This window comes from Drosophila subpulchrella, unplaced genomic scaffold, assembly GCF_014743375.2.
Source record: "Drosophila subpulchrella strain 33 F10 #4 breed RU33 unplaced genomic scaffold, RU_Dsub_v1.1 Primary Assembly Seq354, whole genome shotgun sequence".
Lineage (NCBI taxonomy): Eukaryota > Metazoa > Arthropoda > Insecta > Diptera > Drosophilidae > Drosophila > Drosophila subpulchrella.
The window spans coordinates 9,425,155-9,448,248 of NW_023665577.1; the positions used below are offsets into that span (position 1 = coordinate 9,425,155).

At 41.5% G+C, this 23,094-nt stretch overlaps 3 protein-coding genes across 4 annotated transcripts; 1 reads left to right on the forward strand and 2 right to left on the reverse strand.

The window, feature by feature from the left end:
• Positions 1-3,648: 3,648 nt before the first annotated feature.
• Positions 3,649-5,026, reverse strand: LOC119560942. Its single transcript, XM_037874680.1, has 2 exons — positions 4,708-5,026; positions 3,649-3,944 (listed from the first exon to the last, which is right to left on the reverse strand). The coding sequence occupies exons 1-2, from the start codon at positions 5,024-5,026 to the stop codon at positions 3,649-3,651; spliced, it is 615 nt and encodes a 204-aa protein (XP_037730608.1).
• Positions 5,027-12,521: 7,495 nt separating this feature from the next.
• LOC119560913 (AF4/FMR2 family member lilli) lies at positions 12,522-16,471 on the forward strand. Of its 2 annotated transcripts, none has more exons than XM_037874614.1 (4): positions 12,522-13,011; positions 13,929-14,268; positions 15,063-15,376; positions 16,404-16,471. In XM_037874614.1, exons 1-4 carry the CDS (start codon positions 12,522-12,524, stop codon positions 16,469-16,471), a joined length of 1,212 nt encoding a protein of 403 aa, XP_037730542.1. The 2 variants fall into 2 exon arrangements, with proteins under 2 accessions (XP_037730542.1, XP_037730543.1); XM_037874615.1 differs by having other exon boundaries at positions 15,063-15,370.
• Positions 16,472-16,906: 435 nt separating this feature from the next.
• Positions 16,907-19,718, reverse strand: LOC119560738. The gene is made up of 3 exons (XM_037874352.1): positions 19,424-19,718; positions 18,632-18,807; positions 16,907-17,724 (listed from the first exon to the last, which is right to left on the reverse strand). Exons 1-3 carry the CDS (start codon positions 19,511-19,513, stop codon positions 17,124-17,126), a joined length of 867 nt encoding a protein of 288 aa, XP_037730280.1. The 5' UTR covers positions 19,514-19,718; the 3' UTR covers positions 16,907-17,123.
• Positions 19,719-23,094: the final 3,376 nt, after the last annotated feature.

A 23,094-nucleotide genomic window follows, 5' to 3' on the forward strand; every position in this document is an offset into this window, starting at 1 on the left:
CATTTAATATTTTCTAATATTAATATTAAATATTTATGTTATCCCGTTAAGTTTTATCTTCTTATTTATTTACTTTATATCCCTGGAGAGTTACTCGTAACCAAAAAAATTTCCTCGGCAATATACTTGCATTTTCACCCGGTAAAATTATGTATTTGCCCACAAAATCCTTAATGTCTTAAGAAAGTTGTTCACAAGCCTCCGAAAAGATGGTCAAATACTTTCGCGTATTTATTTAAGTCAAATATTTATGTTATCCTGTTGAGTTTGAACTTCTTATTAATTTACTTTATATCCCTGGAGACTTACTTGAAACCAAACCAATTTCCTCCGAAATATACTTGCATTTTCACCCGGTAAAATTATGTATTTGCCCACAAAAACCTTAATGTCTTAAGAAAGTTGGTCACAAGCCTCCGAAAAGATGGTCAAATACCATCGCGTAGAAAATCTCAATAATTACACTACTTATTAGGCCAATGGCTGAGTGGGCTTCAATCAGCAGATCGAAGATCTCAGCGCTCGTCGACCGGCAGCGATGATTATTTTGGGCCCGCCGGAGATATCATCGTATTCTCACTTTCATTTTGCTTGACATCAATTTGGGCCTGAGACTCATTAGTGGAACGAGCGGCCGATGATGACCGTTGTGTCCCACACAGAGGCCATTTTACTGTATTATCTATCAGCGGAGAGGCCCTTTTTCTAGCCGTTTGAATTAAATTAAAGCCAAATGGCTTAGCCGTGAAAGTTTTTTTCCTTTTATTTTCTGGCCAATTTGCATAAGCGCCGAAAGCATCGAGGGCGTGCATTACGGGGTTCTGGCGATCGCCGGCCTGATATCTCAACGGGGCACGGGCTCTCAATGTACCGTGCCGAACCCACAGAAAAAGAAACAGAAAACAGAAAAGTTTCGACCAATTGGTAGCACAATTTCACATTGTTTGCTGACATCTTTCTTCACCCGGCTCGTATTTTGCCAATCAATTGCCACTTTGTGGGTGTGTTTGCACTGGCGGAGCTAAAAAATTTCATGTTGACTTTACATTTAATTTCGTTGGATTTTTTCGCTTTTATTTTTCATCTTTTTGCCGCGGTCATGCAAAAAGAATTTCGTGTACGCCATGTAGGTATGTGTAGGTACGGGTTTTATTGAACGGCAACAAAAACCAGAATGGACAACAACAGAAGCATCCGCGGAGGCATCGCAGGGCAACATCAGGGGCAAAAATTTAATGAATAAATAACAAAAATGTTTCGGTGAAAGTCGTGGTCAGAAGTGAGCCATTTACACACAGCTCAGCACAGCAGCCATGGCAACAGATAAATATGTGTGTATAGGAATGGCAAATATTTGCGCTCAAATTGCCGAATGGTGCCAAGGAATCAAGGAAAGTGAAAAGCGGTGATGCAACTTATTTCGCACAAGCCGGAAAGCTTTAAGGGGATTAAGGAGCCTCTTATTCATAAAGCCCCGGCCGGTAAACATTAATTACCCCCTTCCGATTAGCATCGCTGCTGCATATTTTAATAAGTAAAAGTAAAGTTGGTCGCAGATCCAAGAAACACACACCCTAAAAATAAACCAGACTGGAGATTTCACAAAACCATAAAAATGTCAGGTTAATAGAACAGATTTTCCCTTTTACGGCCATTCAAATTAATGCGAAATTTGCATAATAATACCGGAAAGGGGATTATGTATACGGACTCCGGCGAGAAGCCCAGCAGTAACCGATACGGCCAGCATTTCAAATAAAGAATTTGCGGTATTTGGGTTAAATATTAATTTACATGTGAAACGGACGATGCCGCGCAGCATCATTGAAAAGTGAAATTTTCGAGGCGGCGGCTGAAATGTAGGCTGCGTGACACTTTCAGTCAGTCATCCCATCTTGGCCATCGGGCTTGGCTCGGCCTGGTCATTTTCCCAGTTCCAAGCTCATCGAACGACGATTAATCAGCTAATTTCTTTATGAACTTTCATTTATGCACTGGACTTGTGGACCTGCGACTCTACGGACTGTACGGACTGGAGCTCCAGCATTCACACACGTCTTGGCAGCCATCTCATCACCATCATCATCGTGGTCATCGTGCTCATAAACCCATAAAGCTGCTGCTTTTATTGTCAACTGGCAAACTGGTAAAAATCAAAGCGAGCCGTTTAGAAAATCAATTCCGGAGCAACTGCTCGCTTATATAAAGCAGCGGATCATATACGAATTGTAAAACAACAAATTTGCCTTTATGAACTTATTTTATAATTTAATTACGGCCAACAGACGCGCTCGTAAAATGCCGTTGAAAAGGGAAAGTTAGCAGAGGAGCGATCCAACAAAAGAAGCAGCACCAGTAGACGGAGCAATTAGGCGGCGGTACAAGGTTCGCAGAGCCGGGGAAAGGGGCAAAGAAAGGTAGAGCAAGTTGCTCTTGGCCAAGTAGTGGTGGCCGTATCCCTGCCGGCCGCTTAACGGGTTTTGGTCGTTCAAGTGCCGCGGCTTTAATGGTATTGTGTAACAGAACGCACATCTTGTTTCTTGTATTTTTTCGGGGTCTCTCATGGCTGTAATTTGTTGCCACTCTGGCCCACGGCTCTTTAGGTGGTCGGAAAGAACCGTTGGCGCTGCCAAAATCCAGTGAAAGTTGGCCACGCATTATGCAAATTCAATCTGTGCGCCGGCCAGCTCCAGTGCGCCAGTGGTCGTGTACCAGATTCCACGGAAAATAAGAGTTCGGTTTCGGGGCTATCTGAAGCGCAGATCAGCAGAGAACCGATGAAGAGTATCCGATATCCGGTATCTGGCAGCTTCATCGATAACATTGCACGAAAGCGGGCTGACAAATGACGACACCGTAAACAAGAAGGAGGAAATCCGCATTTTTAATCGGGCGAATGCGAACTTTAGATGCTCTTTCTCTAATATATATAATTTGCTAAACTATTTTCTTTATAATTTTCGGTGCAAATTTCCAAAATATTCGATTTGATTTAACTTTTGAACTCATTTCGAACTTTTTTCAAATACATGTTGATTAAAATTGGTATAAATTAATAAATATTGTTTCAATAATTAATCAATTTATGCAAAATCAATTCTGAATAAAATTTGAAAAAATTAAAAAATCATGAAGTCTTTGTTTTCGAAATACTCCTAGTTAAACTAAGCTCAACTATTTTGAATTATTTGGACTCTACCTCGTCTAAAAAATATTTTACCAGATCCCAAAATAGAAACTCGAATAAAACTATTTATAATTCTTGAAGACACCACCTTTTCGCCAAAAAAAAGGTAACTTGGGGGCTTTAGGGTATAGCCACAAATACAACCGTTATGGCCATGTGTAGGTCGCCTTCTGCCGCTGCGGATGCTGATGGCTACACAATGCGAGCTCGTCTCAAATAAACTTTCACCGATTTCATAAACCAAAGAGCAGCATCCAAGGCAGCACCAGCAACATCAGCAGCAGCAACACCAACAGCAACACTACTGCTCAGAGCGGCAGCAACGTCTCGAGTGGCACTGCACTCGATTCGATTGCAGTCGGGATGAAAACAACTGGGGTCTGTTGCATGATGGATAAATTATTAAATTACTTAAGTGCTATACAAGAACTAACAAAGTGCACGTCAACAGCGAAGGTCCTTCAGTTCCAGCCCCTGTAGGCCAAGGGTTGTTGACCCGACGACCGGCGCCTTCGCTTGTGGTGATGTCCGTGTCCCTCGCCGGTCACATAGGAAATGCTGTGACTCGTCTCCCCGCCTTGCTGGGCGGCTGTCTTCAGGCCCAGCATTCCGGCCATCATCAGGGCCACCAGAGAGACGCCCAACGCCTTCATGGCCAGAGCCGCTATGCCGCCCAAGCCCATCACGGCCATCATTTTGCCAAACATCAGAGCCATGGCCAACAACATGCCCTGGCCCTTGTCCTTTTTGCGAGCCTCTGAAACAATCAAAAAACATTTATGACCATGTGACTTCTGCCTATGCAGCTGTTTTTGCGGGATTAGCTTTTTTGGCAGAGTACCCTTGATTTTATGCCAATTTGTCATTGAAATGGCAAATGGAGTTTTGATACAGCAGCAATGCGACAGATATAACAATTCAAAATACTAAGTGGATCTTTAATAATTGGCTTTTGGTTTGTAAAAAGGCTTTTTAAATCAAAAATTACCCAAAAAGTGGTCCAGTCTATGCTAAAATAATTTTAGAGGCAATCAAAAACACATTTGCGATAAAACATCCAAAGAACTGCATGTCAATGCAAATAGACTTGTAATTATAGACTTTTTTGCTGCACATTATTGCAATTAAAAATGGGAACTTTTTTCGTAAATGTAAATAATAATATTATATTTTTTAATTCAGACTAACTTCTATGTAAACGAAGAAAAAAAATAATAGACTTTTCCCTTTCTTTTTATTTATGGATGAAATTTTCACATCTTTAATCAATTTAGTGCACAGTACTTGACAAAAAAAGATATATGATCATTAGACGTCGGATTTTATGAGTAATCGTTTTCGAAAAAATACGGTTTCCAGCCATATATCATTGCTTAAATAATGTTTTCATAAAATTTAATATTTATTTTTGAGAATAAGGCTTAAAAACGATTCCACACAAAATCCAACGCCAAATTATTATTAATGAGAATTAAACTCAAACATGCACCACTTGTTTTTTGTGTTACTTTTAAACCCACCTGAAACTTGCGCTTCATCCTCGAGGAGATCGGCCAGCTTTACATTGATCTCGTGGGTGCGCAGATAGAAGGACAGACTATCCAGAAGGCTTTGGTCCTGATCCTGGTCCACATTATCCAGTGAGTTGTTCTGAAGGGGCACTATCTCGAGGCCCCTAACTACCACCAGGGGTCTTTCGCTGCGATTTAAGTTCCGCAGGACATTTCGCAGAGCCCGTTCCCCGCGACAATACAACGTGGCACTCGCATCCTGGTCGCAGTTTTCCGAGCGGACAGCCGAGAAGAGCAGCAGACAGAGCAGTGGGAAAATGCGGAACATGTTGCCAAAACGCTTCAAGTTCAACTAAAAGCCTTGACAATTGCCTGGTCATATTTTATAGCTCCCATTTCCACGGGGAACTTTCCCAGGAGGGGGGAAAACAAGGGCACTCAAGCATCCCCGGCCGAATTGTCACAATTGTAAATTAAAACAATGGTGCTTCTGGAAAGAAAGAAAAATGCTTTCAGTTCGCGTTTCTCTGCTTTTTGCCTTGGCCGTGCAATTTTCTTCTTCACTGGCCGTTGCAATTTTTCCAATTTTCAACGGTCAGTTGGTCGGACAGCCGTGGGATGCGCTTGGCTGCCGCCCGTTCCACCAACAACTTGGCCTGTGGTTCACTCAACTCGGCGCTCTCGGCCAAATTATACAGATTAGAAGTGGTTAAAGTGCTGCGGGTTTGTTCCTGGCCCACACCTTGTTCCTACTCCACTTCACACGATTCTCCGGCGGCCCAAACAACTCCATTAGCCGACTGGCGAGCGTGTCAGCCGAAAAAGCGAAAGTTACCCCGCCCGAAAGATGAGCGATGAAGACGTTTAGTGGCAATTTGCGTCGACCAGCTCATGCAATGGCCATAAAAATGGGTCGCCAGACCGTGAAAAGGGGTGAAATGGTGAGCTACTTGGGGTCGTAATACAATTACCAATCGAAAGTAAATCTGGCTAGAATATTTCCGAAAGCTACAGGGCTGACGAGAACTAAGAATAAAGAAATAAACAAGCCTTTACATTCATTTTAAATATTTTTGTCGTGTATATTAATCCTTTTAAATTCAAACCACATTCCTTAACTATTATTGTTCAAAAATAAAAATTGTTTGATATTTTCAGGAACATGATTTAAATAAACTGCATTGTATTAATATTAAAGTGTGATTTTTCTTATTGATACCATTGAGGTATTTTATTTTGACTAGACAGATATGTAAATGATTTCTTTCCCTTTGGAGCTATGGAAATTTACGATGGCATAATGTGATACCTTATTTATTTATTGTACCAACAAGGGATCATTTCTATCGACTGCTACCATCTCCACTTTCTTCGCTGGTGTCCGAATTTTGTAATCAATGTGTTTTATATCTACGTACAGTAAATATAAATTCCAAGGGTCATGTTAATTGCTTAAAATTATTTGTTCTGGAAATTATACAAGGTTACTGATATAATTAGCGTACTCCGCCGTAAAAATTGGAGAGCTGTTGGTGCCGTAATTTAATTAGACAGAGACACGGGAAACCGTTTTCTGGAGATTTCGTAAGCAGTTGTACAGCTTTTGGATATTTTGTAATACCGCCAAACTTATTAATCAAGTTAACGTGACCGGGGTCCATCGGGCAGGCGAAAGAAATCAACTTGGCAGCATCAAAATCCCGCTTCGTTCGTCATTATCACCATTTCTCTCACAACCATGACGCTGCCGGTGATGATTATTCGAGCGATGATGATGACGACCATGATGATCGACTGCGCTCCAAAAGCAATAACTTTCACTCTCAATGTATTAATTTTTATATTTATCATATTGTTGTCCAACACAAACACACGCACGGCTCACACTTACCCATTTTCTGGAAATTTTGAAACCCCAATCGATGTAAAAAAAATTAAACACATCACCGCAGCGGAGGCCACAAAACAAGTCGGACGTTATTGAGCCGAACTGGCAGAGAGTCAACCAAAAATTGATCTGAACTCGTTACGTTTGCCTTGTGTCGGTGTCGGCAATAAAAAGAAAGTATCTCCCCCTGGCAGCAGATCATCAGCTCCATCTCGAATCTCCGATTTTGAACCAAGGAAAGCAGCCAAGGTTCGATTCGATTCGTTGGAGTGGGGCCTTTGTAACCGTTGTTTGCCTCAACTTGAATCTGAATCAGTATCTCTTTCCGAGTCCGAGGCTCGGTCTCTGTGGCAACTTGTTATAATTGATTGTTGCGCAGCATCATCATCATCATCATCGTCATCGTCATTAAAAGAATCTCATTTGCCGCACATTCAATTGAGACCACAATTCAATGTGCAATGTGCATTGTGGTATACGGAATCGAGTTGATTGAATGAGACAGCAGTTGTGCCCCAAATTGTCGGGGGAGTAAGCAGGTGTGGGACTGTGTGACCAATGACAAGTTAACAGATAGTTCGGATTGATTTGGTGCAGTTGGTATTAGGAGATCAAACGATTTTTGGGCCACAAATGATATAACACAAAATAAATAAAATAGTGCCCTTATGTGCTTTTCACAGTTCAAAGCACCGATATCATATTCTGCATCACCAGTTAAGTACTATCAGGATCCAGTACATCAACTGTGCATTTTAGAAATCGATTTTGAGTACCTTACAAGCCTGTCTAGGGCCCACATTTTATAATTTGTTGTAAAAGTGTAAATGAGATTTTGTTTTGATAATCAATACCCACATACAATGCCTGCAATGGTTCAAATCGGACCCTTAATGCAAGCGTTATAAGCAAATAAAGTAAAAAGGAATGAACGCTAGGTGGCGTTTTTAGGTGTTTGAAACAGCCGATTTGCTGCATGCATATCTCAATTACATTCGCATCTGATAGTCGAGGCCATCGACTGTAGCCTTTTCTCTTGTTTTTTCTCCATCAGCATTTTAATTTGAAAAGAGGTGGTTTCAATTATTAGAGTATTGATATTTAATACCCTTTCCAAATGGCAGACCAAAAAAAGGTAGCTTTTGGATACTTAATAAACAAATTTTTGTAAAGCAAATTTTTTTTAAATGGCTTGGTAATATAATGGAATTGAAGTATTTTTAAAATTTCTTTCCCTGATTTCTGTGACTGTATGATTGGTATACATTTTCAGAACTTTTTATGCTAACAAGTTCCACATGTCGAGGCCCCACTGTGGTTGCCTTGCTCCCAAAACGCTGCCACATGTATATTGCAATCTTCCGCAAGCCCCAAAGTATACAACACGTCTGCAGACCACAAATCATTAGCTTAGTGCATCGCAAACACCCCGAATTGCGAGTCAAAATCCTGCGGCGATCAAGTGGCAAAATATGGGTGGGGCTGCAAATCAGTGGCAACTAATTAAGGCGCCCAGCAGCCAAGGCAACTGAAACAACAATTCGAACCGAGAAACGCCAATCCGCAAGTTTGATGCTTTTGACACGCACAGGTGAAATCAAACAGAAGTATGTTTTAATTATAAAACAATTAGATTAAAATAAATTAAACGTTTCGCTGGGCTCAGGCAATCGATTAGAAATGGAAGAAAAACAGCCGAAGAAAATAAACAAGGTGCCGTGCGATTAAAACGCGAGCGAAATTCGTGCCGGTGAAAATAAATCAGAGGCAAAAGCAACAGCCGCTGAAAATCAACATCAACATGGCCAGATGTATGGCCACGTAATTGGCTGCAAAATAAACAATATTGTTATTATTGTTATTGGCCAGCAAAATACGAACTCTTCGGAATGGCTTTAATTGCGCCTATTTCCAGGCGACTTGCATTCCTCGCATGACTCGTGACAATTCGCTTTGATTGACTGCCAAAGAGTCAATTTGGCTGTCAGCCCTGACAAATCCGGCGGATAATGGTAATGGTGCGATGAGAGCCTGCAATCCGCAGTCGAGCCGTTTGCCAGACTCACATGGCTGGCTTTTTGGGATGGCTTGGATTATGTAGCATAGAGGTGAACGATTCCCAGAGGCTCTGTTCTCTACTCTTAGCTACTCTAAGCGGCTTTAAACGGCACACTAGACTCGTCCCTTGGCCACGGAAAATCCTTTGAAGCTTGCAATTTGGAGTAAACGCACTTGTGTAGCAAAAAATGCGCATCGTCAATAAGCTTCTTATATATTTTACATTTTAATAATAACTGATGTTGAACTTAAGGGTTCTTCAAACTTTTGCTTTAAATTCAAAACTCACAATAGCTGCAAAGTCCAATAGATTCCCCTGCTACATTATCAAACGTGCAACACAATGGCTTTAGTGAGCTTCAACTTAAGTTGAATTGAACTAGTAATTCTCAACAAGTGCATTTCTTGCAAAGGGAAAGTAAGGTACCAGTATATTACACAGTAATATTTTTTTTTGTTTAAACTGAGAATAAAAAATCACTTTGCTTATTTTTAATTTGGACAATTTGTTTTAATGTAGGATTTAAAAAAAAAGAAGATATTATCAAATTATATATTAGTCTTAATTTAAAAAAAAGTTTTTTAATCTTTTTTAATATAACTTTATAATTTTTTGTTTTAATATTAAAAAAAAATTGTACACCTTAAAAAAAATTAAATTTTACAAATAAGTGAAATATACAAAAAAAAAATTCAAAACGAAAAGAAAACATTAAAATTAAATAATATACCTAATACAAATTTAATCAAGATAAAAAAGGGTGTATTGTTATTTTCAGAAAAAAAATGTATAACTTACAATTCCTACCACTTCAAAAAAAGTTACAAATACAACTGCGAAGAATTTTTGGAAGTGCCTTTTTGTTACATTTTTCTACAAACATTGCCACATATTTTGCCACCAACAAAGTTTTCGGTTGCAAACAAGTGACCAAACAATCGGTGCTGCTCAGACAACAAGTTTTTCGTATGCCAAACTTTCAATCTGCTCTTGGCCAAGTTCTTGATTAGGTTTGGGAATTGAAAGCAATGCCTCGCCCGCAGTTCTGTGTGTTCTTCTCTGAGATTTGCTCTTGTTAAAACTCGATTAAAATGTGTGGCCAGATGAAAGTGAAAAGCCTTTGGCCGGCAACACGATTAAATTGTCGCTGGCCACTTTTAGTTTCTGTTAAGTGCATTGGAAATATTGAAATCAGAGCCAATTAAGGCGAAGAAGCCGCTGGCCTTTGGACCGGACTCCACCCAACGGATCCGGTTGCAGTCAAGGATCATTAAACTTTTGTGGCACACGTAAACTGGAGCAGCTAGGTGGCCTTAGTGGGCTGCGTAGATGGGTGGATGGGTGGGTTGGATGGGCTGGATGGGGTCGGATTACCGCTTTCGGACTGCGTCACCGCTTTCCTTTCAATGTCCATCTGGGCTGTTGGCCTTGGCTGTTGGCCATCTATTGTTGCGGGCTTGGGTTTGGGCCATGTTGTTGCGTTCGATGGTCGGTGGTTGGTGGTCGGTGGTCGGCTTTCTTGGCGAACCGCCTCGCATTACTTGCGCTTTTGAGGCATTGACGGAGCACGGTGTCAAGTTGCGAATGGCGCGGACATCCAGATTACAGTCATTACACTCTCAGTGGATCTTCGGCCAGATAAGGCGAGATATAGCCGCAGATCGCCGATCAAAACGGTGCCACTGCCAAAGAATGGTCGAGGTCTGATTGCCACTGCCTCGAAATTGGCCACAATTACCCGCCTGCCCACCTGCGTGCTCACCTGGCTGGCTGGAAAAGTGAATATTTATTAGTCCCGCTCATCGTGCACCGACGAAAAGTGTTTGATTGGCTGCATTTTCCCCGCCGGTCCCCCGCATTTCGCCTGCTCAGCAGAATGTAACTGAGCCGGCGATTTATGAAAAACGAGAGCTAATAGTTCGTTTCACTTTTCTTTTATTATTTATTTATTTATTGTGTACAGGCGGCGAGGCATGGCCACATCTCGAGCCTGGGCCTCAGCCTCCCACTTTGCCAACCAACAGCCACCACCCGCCTCCCGCCAACTTGCTACTTAATTGTACCCGTACTCGAACTGCACTTTGCTTTTACTTTTGCCTGCGAAAATTGTTTTCAGCAAATTGCGGGCAAATTAATGAGCAGTAAATTAGCCGCATTAGTACAGCGGCCACATGCCGCGGACGCCGTTGAAGCCAGTGGCTTTGCCATTCTACCACAGTCATGGCCGCGACTCCCTGTCTTGGCCAGGAGTCATGTGAGCCGCCCACCTGTCTTTACCTATGCAGAGGCCAAAGATCCGCCGTAATGTCATGTGGTTAATGAAATTGCAGCTAATTAGTTCACCCTTTGAACCTTTCGGGAGAGCAACTAAAAGCGCTGCAGGCAAAAAACAATGCAAACTTATGACTGCTGCGTTTGCATCCACAGTGGGTCATGTTTCGCGGGCTGGCAGATAATTGTAAAACGAAATATTATCGTAAGAGGAAAAACCACAACTTCGACGAAATGGATCCACTATATTTTAAGCTGAATGAGAAATAAACTAAATGGTTATTCAAATTGCGTTTCATTTGGTTTTATTTATTTAACTTGAGTATACAATCTACACACTTGTTTCTTATTTACCACCAGTATGGAAATACGTTATGAATCAAATCCAAAGCTCCCCATAATATCCCCATTTTATATATTATTTCAAGGAGTGTTGCTTAAACACTCAGCATTCCTGTCAAAAGAGCATATTAAGGAACCTGTTTTTCTGAGACACTTTGCTTTACAGAATCTAGCAAAAGTGTCTTTTCATATTAATTGTGTTTTGACTTTTCTGTAAACGGTCGATTGGATTCAATCTTGTAATATTTTAGATCCAGAGTTTCATCTAACTATTGTGTATCAGATTTGCTTTTATTATTTGTTGAACAGATTAGTTTTCACTTTCTTAAATATTTTTACTCAGCTTTAAAATCAAATACTTTCTAAGGAAAATGTAAAATCTGTATCCGAATACATTTTGTTATTATATTTTATTTTGCTTGCAAATTGAATAAAAAGCATAAAAAAAAGTAAAAGCGTTTCAGTACTAAAATATTTTACTCCCCATATTTCATTTAAATGCTTTTAAAAGGCCTTGTAGAAAAGTCGAATTATCTTAGCTGGGCAAGCGAAAGTACACTATAAATGAAAAGATAATGTTCTCATAATTGCCATCATTTTATAGATTGTTAATATTTAAATGCTTTTAAAAGACCTTGTAGAAAAGTCGGATTATCTTAGCTGGGCAAGCGAAAGTACACTACAAATGAAAAGATAATGTTCTCATAATTGCCATCATTTTAATGATTGTTAAATATGGGCATGTTTCCAATTAATAAGCCACTGGCAAAATCTATTGAACTTATAGGTATCAAGCTGGAACCACTGTGCGCAACTGATGCTCCAGAGCTCTGGAGCTCCGATACCGAAGCCTGCCCGCTGAGCGATGGCCGTCACTCAGCTGGTTGACTTGAAATCAAAACTGTAGCAGCAAAGTGCGGTGTTGTTGGTGGGGATGGTGATGCTGATGGTGGATGCGAAGGAGGTGGCGGTGGTGGTGGTGGTGCAGCCAGTGGTGCTGCACGCAGCTTGGTTGGATGCTGCTGCTAATGTTGCCGCTGCTACTGTGCCGTTGCCTCTGCTGCTCCAATAAAACTGAGTTGCATGCAACGGCTGGTAATTAGTCTCCACAAGGCGCTGCATCAGCCGCCACCGAATCGCGTCCACTCGAATCGCGTCCATGTGAAGGATACGCCGCGCTATCGTCCTTTGTCAAGTGTCCCGTGTGTTGTGCTATACTCTGCGAAACAGAATCGAGGAAAGAAAAGAGCAAAAAGCCTCAAAATGCCGAGCCATCTAGTTGCCAGCTGCCTTCTGCTGGCTTTGGGCCTGAACATGAGCCTGGGGGCCATCCACAAGCGCAGTGGCGCCAATTCGCTGGGAGGGGATCCTAATCCCCATCCCAGCCCCGAGGGCAGGCCGGTGGCGAGTCCTGCGGCCAGTGTGGAGAACACCGACCTGCTGGACAAGCTGAGCTGGAAGTGCGCCAACAACGCGAGCTGCCTGTACGGCGTGGCCAATGGCATTATGGCCTCCTACCGGCGCGGCGAGACCCTCAAGCTGGGGCTCTTCGACCTGGTCAAGTTGCCCGAACTGGATGCCTCCCGCAAACACAAGTGGGGCTCTGGGCGCGGCCTCTCCAGCTTCATGGACTTTGTCACGGGAAATGCCATTAGAGTGCCCGTGGGCCCCATGGTCTTCAGTGTTCAGCGGGCCGAGGATGACAGCGAGTACATCGAAGTGGCGCTGCTGAAGAAGGCCTCCAGCGGAACAGGTAATGACGGGCGACCACAGTTCCAATCAGCGGACGACATGTGCCTGACATCCAGGCGATGCCATCTGAGCCCGCCGAAGAGGCTCAGCCAGCTGCTCCTGCTTGGCATGCGGCTCGCATTTGAGCGATACCCGACTGTGATTCGTCTAACAAGACCTTGACAGATGCCTGCACTGGGAAAACGGATCTAGAAAATTAGGAAACGAAGATTTACATTGGAAAGTTGTGAATGAATTATTAATTTGATAGAAATTTTTTATTTATCATACATTTTCAAGTTGAGATGAGTTAATTCAACGCCAAGAGTGGAGTCAGGAATATTACTGATTACATTTTTAGTATCTTTAATCTTGAGAATTTTATAAAATATGTAACTGCATTTTCTTACCAGACATTCCTTTCATCAGTAGTTTAAATCAACTTCTTAGCTATAAGCTATTATCTTTCATATTCTTGAGTTAAAGTTAAAGTCAAGCCTTCAGTTTATGCTTTAAAACAAAACTAATAGACTTTTAGTTTATAAAGAAACAACCAAATTTATTATACCTAAAAATTCCGTTCAACGAAATTGAGATACATAACAGTTTGGTTACTTAATCGACTTCAAGAACTTTTTCCATACACGTGATACGACCACATTATTATGAGTGTAGACTTCCTTGTCAGATTTTGCCTAAACCTACATCCTCGCCCAATGCATATCAATGACTTGGCCCGACCGACCCAAACTGCCATTACTTACCCCTATTTAATCTGACATTCGATATACAAGGCAGCAGGGCATCAATCACACCGCATCCAGTGACAAGAAAGGGGCGGGCCAATCAAGTCCTGTGTCGCACTACTACGTATACGTACGGGTGCCATTAAAGCCATAAAGCCTAAAACGTGTCTTGTTTCCCAAAATTCAACTACAGGCCGGCTGCAGGGCAACGGAGGAGGCGGAGGACTCCTGGGCGGAGGAGGAGGTGGACTGGGAGGAAACGGCGGCGGGGGAGGCGGTCTTTTGGGCGGCGGAGGCGGCGACAACGGGGGAGGCGGACTCCTGGGCGGACGCAGGCGCCACCAGCACCAGGACAAGAAGCAGTTCCAGATGTTCATACCCATGTACCTGGCGGCCACGACATTCGGCTGGACTATGGTGGCCGCCAAGGCGGTGGGACTCCTCACGCTCAAGGCGCTGATCCTGTCCAAAATCGCCTTCGTGGTGGCCGCCATTGTGCTGATCAAGAAGCTCATGGACAACGCCAGCGAAAAGTGAGTAGAAAAGAAATAGCTACAAAGTTGGAATAGGCATTCACAAGTAGATAGATTGTTGAACATGCAGCCCCATTAAAAATCTATTAACTTACATGCATTGCTGTTTAGATTAGTAACACACATTTCAGCAAAATAATTAATAGTTGCTCATAAAATAAGTAATTTTATACATTTCATCCATAAAGAAATTGATATGAATTTCTGTGAAAACATGGCTAACAAAATTAATCTTTAAGAAGAAATGTTCAGAATTGTCATTCTCCATCATCTCCAAAAAATCTGATATGTTTATCGTCCAACTAGTAATTAAGATGAATTTCTATAAAAACCAGGCCAAGAAGGTTTTTGCCTTAAAAGCATAGTTGTGTTGCTGAATTTGTAGAGCGCATACTTTTTAGTTAAGTAATTTAAGGAAGGAAGGATTTCTTCCATTTGCGCAATTTACTTTGAGAGACATAACCCGAAACTATCAACAGGACATATTTATACAATTTTAACGGGAATGAAATATTTAAACTCACCATAAAAATCCGATAGCTTTTTTTATCATTATCCATTTAAGTCACATTTTTGAAAAAAAAATTCAGTAACCAAGAGAAGAGCTATAATTTTAAGAGATCAATAGAATTTTTAGACCTTGGTTACGAAATTCTGTGAGAACATCCTTAGGAAGTTAAAAACGAAATACAAGTTAAAATAGATTTTAGCAAACTATTTAAAAGTCCGACCTTAAACAACTCAAGAAACGTAATGAAATGTAAAATACGTACTATATTTAATTCCGTTGAAAGGATGATGTACCAGTTCCCGGAGCAGACCCCCTATATGATGCCCTACGGCATGGATTACCCGCTGCACGGGGCTGAGATGTCGCCGGAAATGTACCCGGCCTCGCTGCACCACCTGGCGATGGCAGGTGGCGGCCAGCTGCCGGGGCATCCTGGGCACCCGGGACTGGAGAGCCTGAGCGCCGAGAGCCACCTGCACTCCGCCCAGGTGGCCAGCGACGGCAGCAACAACACGCAGGTGCTGGCCGCCCTGGGCGGACTGGGTGGCCTGGGGCACAAGATCAAGCGTGAGGACTCCTGGATGGCGAAGAGTAAGTGTAAGTTGATCCAATCTCGATATTTCAGATTACCCCCAATCCCACCCATCCCCACACCCGTCCATGGCCAAGGTAAATTCCCTGAATGCGGTGGCGGTGGCAGCGGCTGCAGCCGAGGGCGCCATTGAGGACGACTATGAGGACGAAGACTGAGCAGAGTACTTACTACATCCATTTGTCACCTGGCACGCTCACACGAGGTGTGTTATATTAGAGGGAATATCACAAAGCCAGAGCACATTTATTTGCTTTTTGTGCAGCTAGTAATTTGTATAGCATGCTCTCAGGTAGATTTTTCACCTCAAACGAACAGTATGTTTGAATTTGAGCTGCATATTTACCTTTACGGCACAGTTCTTAATTACTTTTAAAGATAATTTGATTTGGGATTAAATCAAGCTTTAAAAACGTACTTATCAAGAAATGACATAAATCAGAACAGCTAGTTGAACATTTTATGAGCGCAGTTCCAAAACCACGAGGAGGAGGAGAAATAAGTTTTATTCAGTTTTATCTTCAAAGAAAATAAATCAGTTCTATGAAACTATTTATTTTTCTCTAGATGAAAACATTTTCAAATTCGTATGCTATCGGTTGCGGTCAAGCTGACTGACGTGCTTAAAGTTTTCCTGCAAAAGGATTGCATACTTTTAGCTGCTGTAGTTATATTAAAAAGAGTCCACACAAACATTAAGAAGTCAGGAACTTCAACCATTATCTTAATAATCTTAGGAATAGGGTATATTATAAACGAAGCACGAGCGTGAGCAATAATTCTGGTTGAGGAGGGGTGCAGAACTCTCAATAAATTCTAAAGCGAATGGGAGTGGGTTTCATCCTTAACACTCTATTGAGGTCCAGATACACACCTCTATCGTGGGATTAATTGCATCTGAGCACCTTTCGCCCCCGACACCCCAGCTCCATTCCATGACCAACCCACCCACTACCACCCCCCTCCCGGTGGCTATCAGTGGCTCCGGGCCAGCAATTACTTGCCTGATTAACGAGGTAGCTCGTGTTGCAGCCACTCCCGCCCGGCGACCTCTGATCTACAACTACGTGCAGCCCCACATGCCGTACTACCGCTCCTGAGGCGGCGATTAGCCAATTAGCAGCTACCAAAGACCCCGTGGGAAGGAGGAGGTTGCTCTGCTGCCATAAGGACCCGAATATCGGACCCCGGACGTCGGACACTCTGCATCGGAATAGCAGCCTAGCGAGCTAACGTACTGTTATTATTTATTATTTATTATTTATTGAATCGTTTTTAACTTAGTGAAACCTGGCGCACACATTTAGTCTAGTTCAATGTCTCTGTAATTAGCAGTCGAAAAGCTACAAAAACTAAAAAAAAATATTAAAGAATTGGACACAAAGTTGTTCTGAAATTGTAATCGTTGCGCATGCTTTTTATTTATGCAATAAATATTAATAAATAAATAAATTAAGTGTAAGTGTAAGTTTAAATAAATTACAAATGAGAGAATGAGCATCATTGAGAAAACTGAAAAGTGAAAGTGAGCAAGATAATGGCAAAGAGATGCAATAGAGTGAGTTAGAGAGACAGAGACAGAGACGGTAATTCTAGGGGAAAGTAGGGAAAGTAGCTTAGTAGAGATCCAGAGAGAGAGATAGGAGAGCGTGAGAGGAGTTTCCCCAAGCCAGCAGGAAAGTGATAGAGGAAAACCCAATTTAGTTCATTCCTGATCTAATGACATACATAACAAGTTAGTTAAAACTAGCTTTATTGCGCCACTTTCCCCGGCTGCTGGCCACTGTAGGCCATGTTTTGGGCCTGCTCCTGCTGGTGCTGCACCTCCTTGGCCAAAACATCGGCGGGCACGTCCACCAGGCCCTCCACGAACCCATCGAAGGCCCTCGACCAGCCGGAACTGTAGCTGTCGTGGTGCGAGGGCACCTCCACGATGGTCTTCTTGCTGGATAGTAGCTTCTTCAGCGAAATGATCACCGCCAGCAGCAGGGCGATCTTCGAGACAATCAGGGCCTTTCCGGCCAGCAGGAAGAGTCCCTTCAGCAGGAGGGCTCCCACCATTCCCGTCTTGGCCGCCATCATCATCAGCAGCGGTCCCATGTTCTTCATCTTGCCACGCCCCTCCTGCAACGCCTCCAGGGGTCGCACGGACACGCCCACATTCAGGCTGCCCTCCGGATCGCTGTTCATCACGAAGTCCGCGTTCTCCGAGAACTTGTAGCGCAGCGAGCGCGATCGGATGAACTTCCACAGTTTGTTGGCCATAAGCAGGGCGAAGGTCTCCTCGTCGGAGCCCATGGACCGGGACAGCAGCTGGTTCACCTCCGGATCGTCAGGCACCATCGAGATGTTCCTGAGAGGGTACAAAATCAATGACGAAGGAAAACATGAGAATAGCTGGGTCAAGGCCATGATAGTTTTGGGATCAAAGCAAGAGAAAACGCTGTAGTCCACGGCATCGACTTTAAGATACCCGTTAATCAGTTAACAAAAAAGCGCAACCTACGAGATTTGAGTAATACGCCACATAACGTGAAACCTAGGTGACGCTAGTGAAATTTCGTAAGCAGCCGATATAACTCCATTTCGTTTTCCCGTTTTACACTCTATTGGGTTTGCTATTTATTTATTAATGTTCGGGTATACATTTTATGGATGGTCCGATTTGAATAATATTTGGCATATAGGTGGGTATTGATAATAGGAACAAAATCTCATTTAAATTTCTAACAAATGTTAAAAAGTATGGGCGCTAGACGGGCTTTTAGCGTTATGGAGTGTTAGAGTGGGCGTTCATACGGACAGACGGGCAGGCAGGCAGACGGACATGGCTAGATCGACTGGGCTAGTGATGCTGATAAAGAATATAAGTACTTTGTGGGGTCCGAAACGCTTCATTCTACCTGTTACATACCCTCCGACGAATTTGGTATACCCTTTTACTTTACGAGTAACGGGTATTATTGAAGCTATACAAAAAAAAAAGTTTTATGCCTATAAAGGTATTTATTTTTGCAGAGAATAAGTTTTTTAAAATCTCTAAATATATTGTTTAGTCCTGCAACTAAAATGAAAGCTTTAAAATCAATTTATTTAAATGATATAAAATCAATTTTAATAAATATTTGTATAGTTTATTTTGCAAGGAAGTTCGTTTCATTTTGATTTATTTTCATGCTACCTTTTAATCAAAGCCCTTGTCAGTAATTTTATTATTTATTCAAAAATAATCTGATACTGATTTCAATTTTATCACTCACCAGTTTTCCGTGACCTTGACGCGATCGCCAAGGTCAAGACGAGTGTTCAGGTACAGGTGATTCATAACAATAGACATCTTGATCATCCTACAGGCGCGATCGTCCTCCTGCCTGCAATTCTGTTTAAGTTTGGCCAACAGAAAATCCTCAATATTCCGACGCTCGCTTTCCGTAATCTAATAAAGGGAAATATTTTGGAAGTATAGATAATACATAAAAGCTTTATAAAAATCATAATAAAAATTATCACTTCTCTCAAACAAACCCTGTTAAAACGATATACTCTTTTTTTAAAGTGTAATAGAATGTCACCACATCTTATTTACTTAGAATTGTTCCTCTAACAAGTTTGTAAAAAAATAACAATGTAACATTAAATCTATCTGCCTTGCTAAAATGTTTGCAATGTATCGAAAATATAATTTCAAATTTAAGTGTTTGCCTTAATTTATATGGTGATGAGGCAGTAAACAGATTGTTTTAAGTCTTATCATAGGTCCTTGAATTATCCTGAGGCTGACCCGAGATGCGGACTTGGAAAATGCAATTAAGGTATCCCTTTTATCCAAGGGTAAAAAATTCACCCCAACCTGGATTTGAAGCCTTGAGCATTTTCTCTGGCGACACTGGCGATGAACTTTCAGATAAAACAATAAATTCGGACAGCCAAAACAAAGGTCACTGGCTCTGTTGTTTTGTGGGCCAAAAGATATCCTTGTCAGGCGCAATTAATGCCCGTTCTATCACCCACTTCTGCAACTTTTTCCTGGGCCATCCAGGACATTTCCTTACCGTAACGGTGCCATCCCGCCTTTTGCTGCCGCGGGCGGAAACGAGGACGAAGAAGAACGCCAGGAGCGCGCAGACCTTGAATGTTTGCATCGTTGGTCTCTGTTTTCGGCTATCTAAGCGATTGACCCGTTTCCGGCTAAACGTACTGTTCGTGGCTGTTTTCTTTCCTTGGGTCTCACTCGACTGGTGTCACACACACAAACTTATTTTGGTATATCCTGGCCTTATCCTTCGGCTCTGAATCACACACACTCTCACAAACGCCCGCGTCTTCGCTGTGCTGGAAGTGCTACGCTCTTGCTGTTGACATCGTCGCCTTGATAGAAAACCTAATGCGAATTTTCCGCCAGCGAATTCGATTTTATATGAAAAGCGGCCAAAAGCGCCGCAAACACAATACAGGTCTCTGCCGCAGTCGGCGCTGGCTGCGACGCCGGCGTTTGATTTTGCAGGCACTCGATGTTGATTTTGCACCTGGAACTGGTCGCCAAAAAGACCAGCTCCTTGGCCGCAGGCCCACTCGTTTGGCCAGTTTCCGGAGCCTCTTCTTATGGCCTTGTCTTGCCAACCTGCGGCCGCCTTCTGCCACCCATGACTTTGTTTATGTTTTCCCCGGCGACAAGTTCTTCTCTGCCTTTGTTTTCTTTGCCAGCGTGGGTCGTCAACAAAAACAAAGCCAGTCGAAAGTAAACAACAGACCTAATTCCCAACAACAAAGAGGCCAATTTTCCCACACAGCCACAGCAGCAAGGGGAGTGGGTTGGAAAAGTGGGCAGGAAAATTAGCAGCGAAAACTAGACATACATACTGCCATTGACAACACGCATGCAAACCTGAAAAGTTTTCAGTTGCTCCAATTAGTCAAAGGCTCTTCATTCCACGGAGCACTTGAAGCCAGGGGCGCACCTTGGAGGAAACTGGGGTTCACCGATTGATGAATTAGAGGTACTTATTAAGAAATTATTCTTAGTACCATATGTTATTATTATTGTGGCTAAACCAAAACCACTAAATTATTGCTTTAATGGCTTATACTAAAAATGGTATACAATAATCTTTTACTTAAAAATAAATTCTTATATTATAATAAAATATTAAATATATTAGAAAAATGAAAATAAAAATAATTAGGGTCCTTTTCTTAACTTGGACAACTTAAAAATATCAATATTTGAAAAGAAATATATTTCTTATATTCTACCAAATTTGTTTCAGAAAAATTAACAGAGTCCAGAATTCCGAGAGTAGAGTTAACAACTTGGTACATTGACCACTGCCAATATAATTTCCTAAAAAACACAATGATCATTTTTTTGATATTGATAATCCTATTATTTGCTCAAAATATCTTTTAATGTCATATTATTATTTTCTGAAGCATTAAAAAAAAAATTATTTTCTATCTTATTATTATCTTGAATAGATTAAAATAAAAAATAAAATAAAAATAATATTTTCGCTCAAAAAGTAATCAGATCCTACAATAAAGCTATTATTCATTCTGTTCATATATTCTGTCGGTTGAACTTTTCTCATTTTCTATATAAACTTTGATGTAGCATTTTGCATTTTAAAGTTAAATCTTTTAATAAACTTCTGTGAACAATACAAAACGTTCTCCAAGCTCCCGTGGCGGCTATCAACTTTGGAGGTGCTGTGAAAACTCGCGTTCATTTTCCACCACCTAGGGACTGCCCTTCGTGCCAGGCAATTTCATTCCGCACACGCGAGCTGCATTTTCCGGGCCTTTTGCTTTTAGCAGGAACAGATTAAGAGCAGGTGTAATTTATTGCATTTATTACGGATTCAGCCGTGTCCCGGGGGCGTGACGGCCCAACAGGTTGTGCGTCCGGTGGCATTTACCGTGGAAATTCAATCAATTTCCCCGCCAAGACCAAAAGTTATTGCACACACCGAAAATTGGCGGCCAGCCGCAAGAGCCACTCGAATTTCCATGGAATTTCCACCGATCTGGAAGTAGGCTAGCCGACTGGACAGTGAGGCACTAAAGTGGGACGCCCGGCCACGAAAGTGGTGTTCTGTGGTGTTCATGTGGTCGCAGAAACCGCTAGTCGATCTGTCCATAAACTGTTTGACTCCTCCGATCGCAACTCCCAAATCAACAACACCATAAGCCAACTGCGTCCGCCCAGGCCACTTGAGGCAACAAGTGCACAGGGAGAAAATAGTTACTGCATACAATATGATTCGCGATTTGGTCTTTTACAACGCTTTAAAGTACTAAACTCTAGGTCAAGTGCCATTTAGGTAGTCTTATATTAGTTTACAAAGTAACTTTGACAAAGTATTGTATTCCTAGTTTCAATGGCTTGCCTAACCATCAACCTCAGAACAAACTAATCTTCAAGAAAATACCTGAACCTTTCAAAAAGCATTAACATTATTCTAAAGGGTAAACCCTCACGTAAAACCCACGAAACATTAAAATACTTTAATAAAAGACTTTTTATGTGATCTATGACTTTTTATATTACATAAAAGGTAATTACAAAATTTTACCTTCGTTGATTGTGATCGTTTCTTTTTTGTCTTCTGCGATACATATTATTTTAAATATTTCAGCATTACAATTTTACTAAAATCGGACGTCTTTATTATACAGCTGCTTTAGAAGGCATTGAAAAGTTAATGTCAAAATAATACGAAAACAGGTAGATTTAGTGCTCAATGTTCAATGTGTTCAATGTTAAATGTGTTTAATATCACAGAAGTTAGCAACAATCCTTTAAAATTAAAAATGGTTCTACTAAAGTTGACTATTTCTTATAACTACAAATTGCTTCAAATAAAATAGACAAAAGTTATCTAAACATAAGTGATCTGGTATGCCAAAAAGATTTTATTCGAGAATATCAATAAATCAATTGGGCATCTAAGGCAGCAACGCCTAGTGGCTCAACGGTGATCAGTGATGAATTTACTGTCGAAATCAAACTAGTTTCTTTATTAGGTGTATTAAATTAGAGAGTTTGATGCTTCCCTTTGTTAACTTTCATGAATTGTCTTTCAATCTAAATTTTGAACTTATTCTATGTTTTTTCTCTGTGTAACTGCCTAAGTGGCCCCCGGTTGTAGTCATAACAATTTCTCAATCTAAAGCAAGCCGCCTGGCAGCCCAGTGGAAGCGGCTGCTGCGCTTTCTTTTGGAAAATGTGGTCCAGGCCAGTCGACTCCTCCAACGGTGTTGACAACGCCAGACACAGGCTACTCGGCTTCCAACTACTACCAATATCACCGCTTTGGCTTTGGCATTGACTTTGAAGTTGGCCATGCCAATCGGAGGAGGTTTGAATCGTTCGGGAATGATTAACTCTCAATGATAGCTTTTCGAATGAATCAATTTGAATAGAATAGAACAAACAGTCGTTGCAAATGACAATGTTATGATGTGATTAATGAATTTATTAAAACTTTGTTGACACTTTTTTACCTACTATGTTTCTTTGATTAATTTCAATTCAATTTAACAACAGTAGTCTAGCTTTATAATGTGTCATGTTCGTTTCCCAGAATCAATATTTTTTGTTTGACAGCTATGCAATAAAAACTATATAAATGGTTTCACAGTTTCCTAAAAGTACTTTAGATTTTATCGGTTCAGCTTCCACATAAATGTATCCAAGCCGAAGAATAAATATATATAAATATCG